The 16,969-nt window shown below is 42.6% G+C and overlaps 1 protein-coding gene across 9 annotated transcripts in view; it reads right to left on the bottom strand.

The window, feature by feature from the left end:
- Positions 1–526: 526 nt before the first annotated feature.
- Positions 527–16,969, bottom strand: part of MRAP2 (melanocortin 2 receptor accessory protein 2) — a 33,532-nt gene continuing 17,089 nt past the window's right edge. For all 9 annotated transcript variants that reach the window (XM_037894409.2, XM_043542616.1, XM_043542621.1 and 6 more), the window contains 2 exons: positions 10,288–10,387; positions 527–2,180 (listed from right to left, as the gene is read on the bottom strand). In XM_037894409.2, the coding sequence (XP_037750337.1) occupies positions 1,787–2,180; positions 10,288–10,387 (494 nt within the window). In that variant the 3' untranslated portion in view covers positions 527–1,786. The remainder of the gene's footprint in view (positions 2,181–10,287; positions 10,388–16,969) is intronic.

Raw genomic sequence — 16,969 nt, 5'->3', positions numbered from 1 at the left:
GAGGACAGGTCTCAGTGGTTTTGCAGTTACCTAAAAAATATCAGAATGCGTGAGCACTACAGTTGCAAGTACTGTGCAGCCACTTGCTTGCTTTCTCTGAGGGCATGGCTACACTTGCAGAGGTAGAGTGCTGGGAGTTAAATCAGCCTTCGGAGAGCACAGCAGGGAAAACACTGCCGTGTGTTTACACTGACAGCTGCAAGCGCACTGGCGTGGCCCCATTAGCAGTTCTTGCAATGCCACAAAGAGCAGTGCATTGTGGTAGCTGTCTCCGTGTACAAGTGGATGCAATGTACTTTTCAAATGGGGAGGGTGTTTGAGTGCGACAGGGAGTGTGTTGTGTGTATGTGGGGGGAGAGAGATTGGGTTTTTGGGGGGGGTCAGAGAGTCAGCATGCTGTCTTGTACATTCAGACAGCAGCAGACCCCCCCCCCCTGCACACACACACACTCAACAGCAGCATTCCACACTAATGGTTTGCTTTGTCCCAGAGCAGATAAGCATGCCAGCTGTCAGAAACTGAGCTTTGAAAGGGGATAGCCGCATTCCTGTAGCAGAGTTCAAAACAATGAGAAGAGTGGCCACTTGACTTCAGGGGATTATGGGACGTTTCTGGAGGCCAATCACAGCACAGTAATGCAATACCTCTTTCACACGGACGCCCGGGCATTTCAGCTGGGGCACAGTGAACTTTATGCTTCTCGTGGAGGTGGATTACTAGGAGCACTCCAGTTGCAGAGTCCAGGTGCTCTACGTGCCTTGCCAGCGTGGACACATCGGGAGTTAGGGTGCCTGGGGCTGCTTTAATGCGCTCTAACTTGCAAGCTTAGCCAAGCCCTGAGTCAAGTACAGTAGCAGCAAGTATAAATCCATTACAAACATACACTATAGTAACTGGCTACATCTGCTGTGCTGTGAGCAAAACAGGAATGTTTTCTACCCTGTTTCCTATTGTTTCTGTATTAAATCCTGTGCTCACTATGTTAAAGGCTTGCACTGACACTCAAGTCCACTAAACAATGTTATTAATTGTATGTAAAACGCATTCATTCTAGGTCACCCACCCACAACTGCAAGAATATGAAATTTTCTGAAACACTAAATATGGCCACTGAATATAATATACAAAACAGCATCACTAGAATTTTGATACATGGGGTTTCAGCAGCCTCTAAAAGCGGATAGGAGTCTTGGGTGCAGATTAATGGCAGGCAAATTTCTATTATGTTGGTTATGTTTCAAAATAATCTGCCTTTTGAAAGGGGGGAGGGGAGGAGAGGAGATTCAGAGGCCCGAAAAGGTGCTTCCTCTTTTTATTCCTCCATTCAGTCTTGATTTGAGTTTACTGTCCTCCTGGACAACCAGTTCCACACCACTCCTTTCAGAATCCAGTGATACTCCTCCCTGTGCAGCTGCAGCAATCCCCACAAGCAGAGTTAAGTGCATTGCAACTCTTGTATCGTGTTAGTGTGTTCTGCTACCACTAGGCAGCTGGGCATGATGGCTAGTTAAATAAAACAAATAGCAAGCAACAACAGCAATGCCAAAGAAGGTTTTGATCTTAGGAAATACTTGAAAGTGACATAAAATAAGTCTTGACATAAAATATTAAGTATTTCACTTTATACGGAAGTGAAATCAGTTCAATATTCACAGTAAAACACAAGGCATAAGATATGAAATATCTTCTACTGAAATAGGCAAAAGGTCTGATGTTAGCAGCTGAATAAGAGTTCCTGATACCACAGAAACAATAAAGACACTCTGCTTTAGAAATCAAGGTTTTTCAGTCAAGGATCTGACGTGAGGCTTGGATAACTGGTTTGCTTTCTAAAATGATTGGGGGCTCTGAAATCAGCAGATCATCTTCACCCAGTGAAGAACTCTGGTCAGTGTTCACGAAGTTGGGGATGTTAAATTTTGTAAGGCAATTCAGCTCCTCCTCCAGCCTTCCACTACTCCTCGCTACTTCCTGGAAGTGAATATTACTGTCCAGACCAGGGGCTTTATGGCTTTGTTTTGCTTTGTCCAAATGCTCCACTTCATTAATGTAAAAGTGAAAGAGTGACCTGGACTCTTCAGCTACTTGACGTGAAAAAACCTTGTCTGACTCCAGAGGTTTTCCAAAGTCTGCCACGAAGCTACTCACATGAAATCTTTTTTCAGAAGGTTCTGTATTGCTGGGGGAGAGGGGAAAAAAAAGCAAAATTATATATACTAAAATAACCATGGAAATAAAAATAGCTATTAGACTTCAAAATGATTACCTCTGAGCATCAAATGTTACTTCAGCGGGCATCAAAATTGGGAATAAATGCAAAAATATTCATTTACCTACGCCATGTTTAAAAGATGAGCTATCTACTTCATATTTTTCTGTTGTAAAATGTTTGTAGGTGTTTATTTCTATAGATGTTGTAGTGCTGGAATAGATCATTAATGCCAGCATTCCTACATTGCACTTTAATATGCTAGGTATTAGAAAACCCTGATCCTCCCATTTCATTTAATCTACTGCTAAATAACTCCTCGTTTAGTATTATGAGTAATAACAGTAATAATTAGAGCAGCACTTAACATTTTCAGAGCATTCTACAAAGCATTAACTGACATCTGTGGGATGTATGCAATGGGTACTGCCTCCATGTCTCTTTTGTGACTAGTAATCACTTGACTAGCAGGTGGTCAGCGGAGGCATCTATGAAACTGAAGTCTAAGGGCCTAGATCTAGATAGGGGACGTATACTCAGCACTGCAATACCTAATGTTTAGGAGCCCTTGCTGCCTAGTGGAATCCACAGCCCCGAGTTAGGTGCACTGGCTCTCCAAACCATACCTGGGGAGGAGTCAGGTGCCTAAGAATGGGATTCACAAAGGCCAGCATGCTGAGCAGTGAGCCACGTAAGCTAGGCAATAGGTAAGGCCCTTCATTATTGGTATTTACTGATTTCCCAGAAAAATTCCCAGGGTTTTAAAAAAGCCAGTATTCAGGTGTTGCTGATACTTGCTGAAATTGTGGCTTTTCCGAGACCTGGGAATTTTTCACGGGGAAGCAGATGGGGCCGTGCATAAGGGCCAGTAGGGTTAGCAGGAGGCTTTGCCCAGCAGGGGGCCTAGTACTCCTGGGGAACAGTCTTTCACCCCCCTCCAAGGGTGGAGAGAGGGAGATGAGCAAGGGGCTAGGTCCTGCGGGACTGGCGCAGAAGCTTCAACTGCCCCTAGGTGTGTACACGCCCCTTCTCCCCAGCCACAACTGCCCTCCCACCGCCCTTACTTTATTTGTTTTTTGTTTGTTTGTTTTATTTTACTATTTTTTTCCCCAGTAAAAACCAATACATTCCCAGGACATTAAAAAAAAACCACACCACACCCAAAGCGAAGGGACTTCCTCCAAGGAAATGACAAGAGGGGTGGGCCTAGTCCCACCCCTCAAAAGGACTTAGGTGCCTATGTCTGAACCAGAAGGAAAATGCCTCTCTCTGCTTGGTATTCACAGCCCTAGACCCTATCCTGCAGTTCGGCACCTAAGCCCTTTCTCACCACAAAAAATGAGGAGCTGGTGCCCCCCCATTATAACCTTATCGCAGTGGTTAGAGCACTCACCTAGGATGCTGAAGACCTTGATTCAAATCCCCCTTCTGCCTGATATAGAGCAGGGATTTAGACCCACATCTCCCAAGTTTCAAGTGAGAGTAAACTAACCACTGGGGTTATTCTGGGGTAGCTTGCTCTCTCACCTGTCTCCTGATGAAGCTGTTCTATTATGTAAAAATATGAGCCAGACAGAGTGAGAATTCTCTATAGCCCTATGGTTAGGGCACTCTGAGAGACTCAAATTCAATGTTCCAATGACTATATTAATTATTTAAACAAAGTGGAACAGCTTCAACATGAAACACAGAGAGACCAACTCTAGAATACTCTATAGCCCAGTGGTTAAGATGCTCACACTTCTCAGATTCTGGATGAAATCCCAGCTCCATCGAAGCCAAGGGCAAAACTCCCATTGATTTCAATGGAGCCAGGATTTCAGCCATTGTTTCAAACTGAGGACAATATAAAAGGCCAGGAGAGCAGCAGGATAGCTATGAAGGCTGGATAAATAGCTAGGAGACTCAGAAATTCAGCACAGAAAAGCAAGGGAAGACAGCAGAAGGAATGATACAGCATCCATTGAGTGTCCAAGAGAACTCTAAACTCAAGATAGCTCCAGTCTACACAGACTTGTGCATGAATCTAAATATAGTTAGGCCACAGAATCTCATTATTCTACAGACAAAAGGTTCCTGGTGTTAATGCACTCTTTGCTAGTCTACTTTCTTTTTCTGGTCACAGTATTATAAAAGGGTTATCTGAACATGAAAGGCACTACAGGCACACTGCTGAGATCAGTACTGGAAATCAGAATGTCACATATGAATGTCATAGTTTTGTTAAAATAAACATGTGAAACTCATTAAATTTGAATGATGTAACAAATGGACACCAAGGATCAGAGTTTAAAAGGACGTTAAGTGCCTACAGTTGCAGACAGAAGTCTCCTGGGATTCAAATCCATAGGAGTTAGGCATTTTTGAAAATCCAACAAGGCACCTAGCTGCATCTTTAGGTACCCAAATATCTTTAAAAAACTGATCCTAAATGCTTTAACATTTGAGTTTAGCTAATAGTTAATCATTATCATAACGATCTTTGCTTCTCAGATGCTATTGCTGTCCAGAACATTTTTTGAGAGCTATATCCTAACTAACTCATAGTTCCTTCGAACTGGTCAGCTACCTTCATACTGCACAGACTATTGCCATAAAACCAAAACACTCCTGAAGATTTCATTGAAAGGCAATGCCTGTCATGTACAGACCTGCAGTTCTAAAGGTGGGCGTTAGCTAACACACATCTCATTTTGCATTTCAAGGTGAAGTATTATTTAGGCAGAACATAAAATATTTCAACAAATAATGCAGACGAGAACTTAAGGAAAATAATCCAACACACATTCAACAGGAGGGAAATAAGTGGACTGAAAAAGCCTTAAAGAGTGAAAGAGGAAAGGAGTTAAATATAAATTTACAATACCATGTAGTGGGAGAAAATGTCTCTATGAATTTAGGCTGCATACATGTAGCTAGTGAGACTAAGCCTAGAACTCTAGGTACAAGTTCTAGCCACCCCATGTGGGGGAATGTGAACAAAGTGGAAGGAAGAAAAGCAAAGATTAAAAGGCTAGAAGGACTGAGTTACGAATATATGAATCCCTCCTGCAGAGCCAAGCTAAAACAAATGAACAACAACAAGGAATGGTTTATTTGTAAAGCAGCTCAAGTGGGTGAGTATAACCAGGAGTAATAGGAGAAAACTGAACAAAGGATGGTGGTGAAGATTGGATAGGAGAGGAAGTTTTCTAGTGCTGAAGTCTGACAGTGGCGGCGTATCCTAAGGGAAATGACTGAAGACCCATAGAGGAAATCAATTTATGCTGGAATGAACAAAGGTATTGAGAATGTACTGTGTGACTCAAGAACTTATCATCTCTAAGGTATCCTCAAAGTATGGCATTATTTGACTGTATTTCAGATGCAGTGCTATCTATGGTGCTTATATGGCCACCATCACCGTAGGATCTGAACATCTCACAATCTTTAATGCATTTATCCTCACAACACCCCTGTGGAAGTACTATTCTCTCCATTTAACAGATGGGGAACTAAGGCTCAATGAGACTAATGCTCATTAGGTATTTAGCCATTTCTCTACACAGTGTTGTGACATCTCACCTCTAGGCAGCTTGTCACCTAGTAGAATCCTCAGCCCCAAGTAGGCACCCGGGCTCTCCATATATGCATGGAGATCATTAAGTGCCTAAGAAAGGGATCCACAGAAGCCAGAAAGCTGAGAGGAGAGCTACCTAAGCTAGCCAGGAGTGAAATGCTGAGGAGAGAGGCTTAAGCACCTCATAGGCTGACCTGGTGCACCTGACTGATGGGCCAGAGATAAGTACCTCCTTCTGCTCAGGATCCTCAGCCAGGAACCCTCTTCTAGAGTTAGGCACCTAAATGGTCAATGTGACTTAGGTTAGGTAACCCATAACCTAGCAGCCAAAACTATCTGTCTGTCTACTGCTTTATACCCCTCTCCTGCTCGCCTGTTTCCCTGTGTCCACAGCTGTCTTGTGTGGGTGCAAGTTCTGTCTCCCCACCTGTCGGTGGCCTGACTGCAGAGCCTAACTGGTGTCAGGCTTTAGGCATGCTCAGAGTATGCCTACAGGATTGGGCTCTCCTTGCAAGATAGGTGTTCCCCCACCTAGTTTGACAATTCCACTTTGGGGGTCTCTGGGGCTTTGATTTGAGCAGCTCATTAGCTGTAGGGTGGTGTCAGGACTTAGGTGGCTTTGCATGTGCCTGCTGGCAGAAACAAAGATGTCTTGGGGACTTAGGCACCTATCAGTTTAGGCAGCAGCAGTAGCTGAACGGTGGTTTTGAAAATGTCAGTGGCGCTTAATGATGAATTTAGGTGCCTGAAGAAGCAATTAGGCACATAAGACCCTTTAAGGATCTGGGCCCCAGACCATACAGCAGTTAACTCTAAATGTTTCATTCTGCCATCTGGTACTTTGCTCCCCTTTTCTGTGTATCACCACTTTCATTTCTACGACAGACACCTGTCCAACCCATGATCTTAGGGCTTTAAAAGATATTGAACAAATTGTCACCGTAGTGTAAGCAAGTGGAGCAATTGCTACAGTGCACCTCAAAAGGTCATTTAAAACACTCCACACATTTCCCCTAAAAATAAATAAAAAATAAATAAATAAAACAACCTGTTAAGAATAAGTCTCTGGTGCAGAAAAAGATCAAGCTCAGCTTTCCCAAACTTGGGCTGAAGTTTAGATGGTGAAGGTTAGACAACTAAATCTACATTTATGCATCTAAATTTTAAGAATTGTTGAGCAAGAGTGATTCCCACTAAATTCCTGGAGCACTGGGTACACCATATGTCTGGGGGTGGGGCAGGGAGAAGAGTCTCATCGCTTATACATAGGTGCATAAATACAGATTTCAGGTGTCAAACTTTGGTTAATTTGGGTACCTAAAGAGTAGTAGAAAACCATCTTATTCAATAAGGCTTTTATATGATGTGTCAATACTGATAAATAAGCAGCATAACGTTTAAACCCTATGTTACACAGAGAAGATCAATATGGTATAAAACGCAAGGTATATCAGATTCAGTAGGATTAGAAAAGTTTGCCCAAGAGCAAAAAATATTGTCATTTTATAGAGTATTCTATTAGTAGAATTTCCATTACAATAATATCCTCTGCTTTACAAAACCAGTAAGCGTGTTCTAATAGATTTTAATAGATTTGCACAGAGGAAGTTAAATTTTGTAAAGAGGAGAATATACAGTTACAAAAACCACAACACACTCAGGCTTTACTATATTAAGGCCCTTTGTTATTGATATTTACCATTTCCCCCCCAAAATTCCCAAGTTTTTGAAAAAGCCATTGTTCAGGTTTTACTGATTCCTCCTCCCCTCCCCTCCCTTCCATTTCTGGGACCTGGGGAATTTTTGAAGGAGAAACAGCTTGGGCTGAGCTGAAGGGATGGAGTCAGGAGAGGGTTGCATCTGGTGGGGCGAGTAATCACAGGATATAGCCTTCTACTCCCCTCCTGACCCCAGCCCCTCAGGAGGCCCCGTTCATTTCCCCTACATGGGGGCTGGTGGAATGAGACAGGCAAGGAATCAGGCCCGCGCAGCTGAGACAACCCAACTACTGCAGGCAGTGGAAGGTTTCCTCAACTGCCACATACAGAGAACACTGTCACTACCCGTTGTTTTCAGTTTTTAAACCAATTTGCTCACGCTTTTTAAATTTTTGAATAAAAACTGATAAATTCCTGGGAAATTTAAAACAAAAATAAATATAAAAAACAAAAGAGGCTTAGATGTTTACCAGCTCCCAAGCTTTGCACTATTGGGCACAATACAGGCTACAATGATTGATACAGATTCTCTTTTTTCTGTTTATATTAGTCTGCCTTGCTAAATTATTAGTCAACAATTTGTAAGTACAGGTTACAAAAACAGACTCATGAGGTACATATATTAGTTTTCCTAAGACCATTTTTAAATGAGCTACAATGGAGCCTGGAAATCTAGACATAATATGCACTACTCCTACTACTCCTCTGAGCATTCTGTGCCAAAAAATTAAAAATTCTGTGCACAATATTTTAAAATTCTGCAAATTTTGTCTAAATACTACTACATAATCACGCCAGTTGCAATTATTTTGGTAATTTATTTCAAAATACCTGTCAGCAAGTATGTCTGTAACAATGCAGACACGCAAAACTTCCCCCAGGAGTAGAGAGTTAAAGAGACACCTATGACAACCCAGTTCCTATTTCTCTGCCCCTTCTCTCTCCCAGAGCCCAGCCGGCCCAGATACCTGCACCCTCTTCCCCCCAGAACCCAGGCAAGGCCCCCCCCTTGCCCAGATACCCACCCTCTCCCACCCCAGAGCCCAAGGATCCAGAGGGAGGAACAGCCTGATGCTGGGTCCCAGTCTTTCAGAGTTTCCTGTGCGCCGCCCTCTCCTCCCTTCAGGGCATGCTGGGAACTGAAGCTTCCAACTGAACCCTCTAGCTCTCTTCCCATCCCCCCAGCAGTGTCTTCTATGCGCAAGCTGGGCTCTGCCGGGTCCAGCGGCCCCTAGTGGCAGCTAGCAGCACTGTAGCCCATTTCTGTGAGGGAAAGGAAATTCTGTGCGCACAACATTAATTTCTGCAAAATTCTGCAGTGGGCAGAATTCCCCCAGGAATAACCTACTGACAATAGTTGAAATAATTATTTTAAAAATAAAACAGATTAAGGGCAGCTGGTACTGATTAAAACATCTTCTCTTTTCTAGATCAAAGTGTCTCCTGTTTGTGTTATAAATGAAACATTGACACTCCTTAGCCCATTGTCCCATGTTTGGATGTGGTTTAACTAGGCTGCAACTTTATTAACTCATCTGGGAACTATCCAACAATAATTCATGCTTCCAGGCTTTACCCTTCCTTAATCATTTCAACCTGACAGGGCTGCCATCAGTCCCCCTCCACTCCAAAGCTGGTCCAAGCCAGTTACTGAGACTCCATTGCCCTGCCCTCATATGAGAGTTAAGGGCCTGGGGAAAGGGGGTTGTCTCTAGATATTAGAAGTCTCAATCCCATTATCTGGCTTCTTTAGGGGATGCCTTCTCCTAAGCCTGCTTTCAGTTTATCAGGGAACTGGACCCCCTATAGAATGAGTAACTGCTCAGGACACTTGCATCCAGGCATGAGCGGAGACTCAGGACTGGAGGGACAGGATTTAGATCTCCTCCCACAGGTGCACAAGGACCAATGAGTTACCTGAGCCCCATGGGCCCACCCACCAGCTCAAGTGATGCCTTTCCATCCTCCAACTCTCAAGTGATGGGGAACTCTTAAAGAAGCCACTACCCTTTTCCCCCCTGCCAGTCTGAACATAAGAATGGCCCTACTGGGTCAGGCCAAAGGTCTATCTAGCCCACTATCCTGTCTTCTGACAGTGGCCAGTGCCAGGTGCCCCAGAGGGAATGAACAGAACCAGTAATCATCAATTGATCCATCCCCCTGTCGCCCATTCCCAGCCTCTGGCAAACAGGGGGATAGAACAGAAGGCTGGGCAGCGTGCAGTGTAGATGTACCTCTAAAGGAACGTCATCAAGGTTCGGAGGCCTAAACTGGAGCCCACCATCTTTCTTTTAGGCTGAATGTGTGCGCGTACGCCCATTATGCTGTCCTTCCCCTCTACTGCATACTGATTTTCCTAAGCAGGTGGGGTATTAAAACATACTATACAGAAGTGCTCTCTCAAATGAGTTCTGAAAACAAAGCTTCTCGAATATTTTGGTGCCATCAACCTGGTCACAAGAACAAAATAAGCAGGCAGAGTAGAAAGGTGGTATAATATCTGCACTGACAAAACACATCCTGGGACGGCATAGAAACAAGCACCCTGGATTTGTCGTCTGTTCCGCAAAAGATGATGGATGTTAGAAATTATGCTGCTCTGGCTTCTGAATAGGCAAATATTTTAGTATCAGCTGAAAAGTATTTAAAAAAAAAATCTTTTTATAGTAGGTAAAATTCTGGGCAGTTTAGCCTTGACAGTGTCCCCTTTACAAATAACTCAATAGAAGGGACCATCACTGTAATGGGAAAAACATTTGATCAGCACATCACATTGCTGTCGCACTCTGATCAGACTCACTCTTGGTGCGGTGCTCCTGTCTTCGTCAGCAAGGTCAGCACAAAGAACATGAAAATGACAAAAACTGCCAGACCGACCCAAAATCCAATCACAATGGAATCTGCAGGAGAGAGGTAATAAATTGATTAGTGTTCCACCTTCGCTTGTAAACAGGTTCCATTCCACATAATGTGTCATGACTCAGAGTTCAGAAAGGCTTTGTTTCTTATTACAAGACACATTCAACATCCTGACCGGTCAATGTACCGGGCACTATGTCTCTGGAAAAAGCCAATGGATATAAAAGTGACTAATTCAGCATCAGATACATCAAGCATGCATAGCACTGAATGCAGAAACACTGACTAATTCAATTAGAGTCACCTTGTCTTTGATGCAGTACCTTATGTGAAAATCATCTATAATTTTTAGAAACTCTAATGATGTTTTACTACTGACTGCATCCAAGCACGGATGTCTCTCAAACTGAAGTCCCCCATAACACCACCATTTTTCTTCCCACACAAGTACTTACGGAGTAACTCAGTGTTCTCTGGTTTGATCTGATGATCTGTAACAAACCCCACACTAGTACCCTCTCCTGGGCTTTGTTAGCTGGGACATTGATCCACATACACTCAAGAATGTTCAGCTCGAACAGCCACATCATGTTCTTAAAACAGCTTGTTCTAAAGTGGCCTACTTAATCACTGTGGTGGATCTGCCACTTTGAGTCTCAGTTAGATGATCCAGATGTTTTCCAAAGCCAACGACAGGGCAGACAAGTGTTACTGTCAGGATCACTGTGGATCTCCCCAAGAAACAGAGCCAGTGTCCTCCAAGTTTTGTTTGGATGTCATAGGAATATAGGATTTGCTATACCAGGTGAGGTCAGAAGTCCACCTATTTCAATATTCCCTCTAACAGTGTCTAGAACCAGATGTTTCAGAGGAAGGTGCAAGAAACTGACAGTGAACGATAACCTGTCCCATTAGGGGATGGCCTATGCCCTGAAGCATAAAGGTTTGTATCTCTTCTAAATTTTATCTTTCTTCCTTTCTAATGTAACAGAAGTTGTCAACCAAATAAATGTTTAAAGCCTTTTTGGAATACTACTAAGCTCTTGGCCTCAATGATAGTTAGTGGCCATGGCTAGATCCTGAGGTACCCCTCAGCACTGCTTGGCTCAGTGTGAGGCATATTAGGCGTTCTACTACATTTCTCTCCCTCCCAGATCCTCAAGGCAGGCTTTGGACTGTTATAACTTGTGCAAACTGAAATGGGTACCGCAGCCCATTCTGCCAGCCCAGGATCACTAGAATTCAGTAGAAAACAAACATACCAGGAAGACACCACAACTTTGTCAACAACCTTATTCCTATAGTCACGAAGAGACTGATCCAGTGACTACTGAAGTCAATGGGAGTCTCTTCACTGACTTTAATGAATATTGGACCTAGCTCAAAGGCCGCAGCACATGCACATACACACACAAAAAATCTTCAGCTCTTGCAGCTGTTAATATCCCCCTAATGAGTGGCGATATAACCAGACTCCAGTTCCGTAGATTTTAAATACAGAGGGAAAAAAGAAGGAAAACAGACAAAGCATTAACAGTACAAGCATGACTTCATATAAAAGTGATTTCAAACTGAATTGCCTTTCGGAAAGTGATGAATATTTATGGAAACCTAAAGCTGCACAGTGGTTAAAATACAGGCGCCAGTTGCCTGGAGGATTTCTACATATACTTTCCAAATTTAATTGGTAGTTGAAAAAAATACATTGTTCCTTTCACCCAACTGGGAGTAGTGAAAAGTAATGAAATACTAAATAATTGCTCTATGAAGCCTGCAGGGCTTTCAACTGCATTATCACTATGGGATAGGATTTTTCCTGTTTTACTAGATATTCTCCCTTTTTCTACTCCCCCAGCTACACCACACATATGCCAGCTAAGCCATTTTAAAAATGGAGGACCTCCCCCTCAATCACACAAAAAGAAGAATTCAAGTATATCATAGCCACTACCCTTACCTGCCTTCCCTTACATCCCTTTACACTCTCATAACACCTTAAATCCTGTAGAATTCCACTGAGAAGACTTCACCCACAAATCTCAAGATGCAGAGAGAATGAAGGGTTGTTCCAAATTTGCTTCTTTATCTGCATCTGCCAGAAGGCACAGTGCTCCTCCACCGACTGCTACCTCTTGACACCATGAACCACATATACACAATTTAAGTGACTAATGGCCAAATTCTGCGTTCAGTTGCACCAGTGTAACCTCAGTGAATTCACTGGGGTTGCACTGATATACCAAAAGTTGAATTTGGCCCTATATTTTAAGGAGTGTGAGAAAGCCTGGTCACTTAGCATCTTTTAATAATTTGTAGCAGAAAGTCCGAACCAACTGACAGATACATATGCTAGGAACTAGGAAATTAAAATTAGAGACAAGTCCAGGCTGCAAGGTTCAGAGCTGGCTCTGAAAGCCATAATGCTCAGAAGGGTTCCAACCCAGTTCATTACAGAGATGGGGCTACTGATCTTTGGGTGTTGGTTAGAATTCCCACTTCACCACCTACTAACATGCAGGTGTTCTGAGATCCAGGCTTTTGTCCTGGGGCCCATCTTTAATTAAAATATATACTCCTTTTGTTTACGGTTTCACATTTTTGTACCCCTGACTCAAGGGTTAAGTTCTGCCTGCATTAAGGAGTCATAAGGTAGTTTGCATTAAAAGGGAACTGCAAGACAGACATCTTAGTTAAAAAGCTGATAAATTTGGCAGTCATCAAATTAACAGATTTTTTTGAGGGGAAGGAGGGAGATAATGGGATTGAGTATGTTTGAGAGCTTAAAAGCACCGTCACTGGAGGTTATAAGAGAAAACACTTAGCACGCCCTACAAAAGGAACTGGCAAAGATTTAATCACACCATGGTTACCTCCCACAATTTCTGCCTAACTGCTACTACCTTGAAAGAGGACATATTCCTTATCAGCATTAAACAGATTCCATTAAACCATTTGCAAGAACATTAGTAGTAGTATCCACTGTTATTAGTTATTAACAGCTACCTGGCATGAGGGTGATCATGACTTGTGTTAATATATTCCGTGCAAAGAATTAACGTTTAATTCCATATTGTTTTAGACCACAGGTAAGCAAATTGGCAGACATACCACAGTTGGCATCCATTTTTCATAGTGTAATGCTCCAGGTTATTCAAGTATAGCCTTTCTAGATTAATTTGGCTATGATCATTGTTTGGAATCAAGCACATTAGTATGAATTCAATATATAAAACTGTTCCCAAGATGTGTCTCCCCCTTCACCAAGAGATAACTAGCTCACTGTAACCAGCTCCAACAGCCATCACTATTAATAAACTAATGAGGAAAGAGGACAGGTGCCAGGGGAAGCATTAATCCAGTCCGCTCTCTAATTCTTCTTAAGGCAGTGGTAACTCTGAAAACTATTCCCATTAACTGGGACATCCTGCAGCACCACCTTTGGTTATTTAAAAAAGGCTGGGGTGTTTTTTGTTGCTTTGTTTTGTTTGGGGGGGGGGGGGAGTACGGGAGGGGTTGGTGTTTGAACTTTCCATATAAATCCACCTTTGGGCAGAGACCAACACTGGGAAGATTTCATGCTGAAACGTGAAAGTTATTTCTTTGAAAAGGAAGTTAGAATGGAAGCACCTATGAAAAGTTCAGGTTCATAGATTGGGTCCCGCCTCTAGTAAGAGCTGGAGGAAACCGATGAAAAGTAAATAAAACCTAAATATAATCTTAATAAATTGCTTGTAAACTAGATGACTCACCACAAATGAAACTGCAGGAGCAAATCTTTATCAGCATAAATCAAGTTACCATTATCAAACACATACACAACCAAACGCTTCCTCAGGTTAGGGCTCACAAACCACTTGAGTATAGAACCATCATCATCATGCCTTTCCACTTCTCTCTCTCCTGAAGCCCTATTCAGGGCAAGGGAGAGAAGGAGGTAGAGTTAACTCTAGTGCAATGAGGACTCTTGTCAAACTGTTGCATTCACACAGTCCTGCCATGCTTCCAGTATCAACTAAAGTGAAGGGCTACAAAGGACAGGGAAGATCCTTCAGCCGTTAGTCACTCAAAAGTTCCTTCAGGTGTCAGTGGACAAAATTCAGCACTGGAGAAAGTGGATGCAATTCCACTGAAGTCAGTGGAGTTGTGCCCACTTTTCACCAGTATTTCAAAGAAATTTCATCCATTACCATCCCAACTGAATCAGGGCCACAGGATTGGGTCCTATTTATATATTTGGTATTATCAAAACACTGGGTTGCTTTGATGCACACTAAAGACAGGTGCCTATGGCAACTGAAAGTTAATTTCACTTTAGCTGAATTAGTTACCCAAGAACTCCATAAAATATCTGACAGTGGAACCAGCTGGTTTGCCATGTCAGTCATGATAATTAGTTTAGAGTTCAGCAAAGGTCAGTGCTGCTAGACTTTATGAGACCCAGAGGCAACTATCGGTTATATCTTTCCTCTTTTACTTTGGTCTAATATGTGACTAAATGTGATAATGTAGCAAATCTTCAAAATCAGTACCTCCGGGTTCAATCTCTGGCTGAATGGAACACAAATTAGGGAGAACATGATTAAAGTGAGATATCTTTAAGAACCTACTTTTGTCAAGTTTCAGAGTAGCAGCCGTGTTAGTCTGTATTCGCAAAAAGAAAAGAAGTACTTGTGGCACCTTAGAGACTAACCAATTTATTTGAGCATAAGCTTTCGTGAGCCACAGCTCACTTCATCGGATGCATAAAAGTGGAAAATGCAGTGACGATGTTTTTATACACACAGACCATGAAAAAATGGGTGTTTATCACTTCAAAAGGTTTTCTCCCCCCACCCCACTCTCCTGCTGGTAATAGCTTATCTAAAGTGATCACTCTCCTTACAGTGTGTATGATAATCAAGGTGGGCCATTTCCAGCACAAATCCAGGGTTTAACAAGTATGTCTGTGGAACGGGGGGGGGGGGGGGGGGGGAGGAGTAGGAAAAAACAAGGGGAAATAGGTTACCTTGCATAATGACTTAGCCACTCCCAGTCTCTATTCAAGCCTAAGTTAAATGTATCCAATTTGCAAATGAATTCCAATTCAGCAGTCTCTCGCTGGACTCTGGTTTTGAAGTTTTTCTGTTGTAATATCGCAACTTTCAAGGCTGTAATCGCGTGACCAGAGAGACTGAAGTGTTCTCCGACTGGTTTATGAATGTTATAATTCTTGACATCTGATTTGTGTCCATTTATTCTTTTACGTAGAGACTGTCCAGTTTGACCAATGTACATGGCAGAGGGGCATTGCTTGCACATGATGGCAAATATCACATTGGTAGATGTGCAGGTGAATGAGCCTCTGACAGTATGGCTGATGTTATTAGGCCCTGTGATGGTGTCCCCTGAATAGATATATGGGCACAGTTGGCAACAGGCTTTGTTGCAAGGACAGGTTCCTGCGTTAGTGGTTCTGTTGTGTGGTATGTAGTTGCTGGCGAGTATTTGCTTCAGGTTGGGGGGCTGTCTGTAGGCAACGACTGGCCTGTCTCCCAAGATTTGTGAGAGTGATGGGTCGTCCTTCAGGATAGGTTGTAGATCCTTGATAATGCGTTGGAGAGGTTTTAGTTGGGGGCTGAAGGTGACTGCTAGTGGCGTTCTGTTATTTTCTTTGTTGGGCCTGTCCTATAGTAGGTGACTTCTGGGTACTCTGTCAATCTGTTTCTTCACTTCAGCAGGTGGGTATTGTAGTTGTACCCACCCATATATGTGATATATGCCATCATGTGCAAGCAATGCCCCTCTGCCATGTACATTGGTCAAACTGGACAGTCTCCACGTCTATGCACCCACATTAATGTTGCTTTTGTAGCACATGGGTATGCCCATTCTGAAGCTTTTCCTGCAGTGGGCAAGAACCTAGTGCATATTTTACCTCTGTAATACAGTCCTGTAGCCTTAACATTCTACCTGTCTTGCAACTGATTTCCTGGCCAGAGGGCGAATTCTACTGAATACAGATGAGTTCCCATTAAAACCTTCATGCAAGACAGGTAGGTAGGACTTTAAGCCTCTAGGACTTTTCTCTACACAGCTGTGTCAGAGTCATTGAGAATTACAGTATGACCATGCATTAGTCAGATTCTGTAAAACCAGAATCAAGTCCACTGACTAGATTTTGTATGTTTCCCAGCTGTACTACCTTGCATTTGTTCAAGTTGAAACTCATTTTATTTCTAACCTCTCCGCTACACCTTTATATGATTTTTTTTTGTTTGAATTGCTGGTTGACAACTCTCACATCAGTATAATATGGGACTAAGAATTTTGTTTAGCCCACTCCAGATCAAGATGTTAAATAATAACAAACCTAATGCAGATCTCTGCAATAGTCTACTATACAGCTCTTCACATTGATATATTCCTACTTATCAAATAATGTTTCAAAATAGGTTATACAAGAAGACTGTAGAACACACAGGACATTGATTCCATTCTGATTAAAACTGCATAAATATGAAATACATGACATTTCATATTGATTCAGCATGCTGTCTGGAACGGGCTGTTCTCCTTATCCCCCACTACTTAAATTATACTTACAATAGTTTATGGTGAATTTGATCCTTCTGACTAATGACTAA

The sequence above is a fragment of the Chelonia mydas genome, chromosome 3 (genome assembly GCF_015237465.2).
Source record: "Chelonia mydas isolate rCheMyd1 chromosome 3, rCheMyd1.pri.v2, whole genome shotgun sequence".
Lineage (NCBI taxonomy): Eukaryota > Metazoa > Chordata > Testudines > Cheloniidae > Chelonia > Chelonia mydas.
This window is presented reverse-complemented; position numbering and strand designations above follow the sequence as displayed.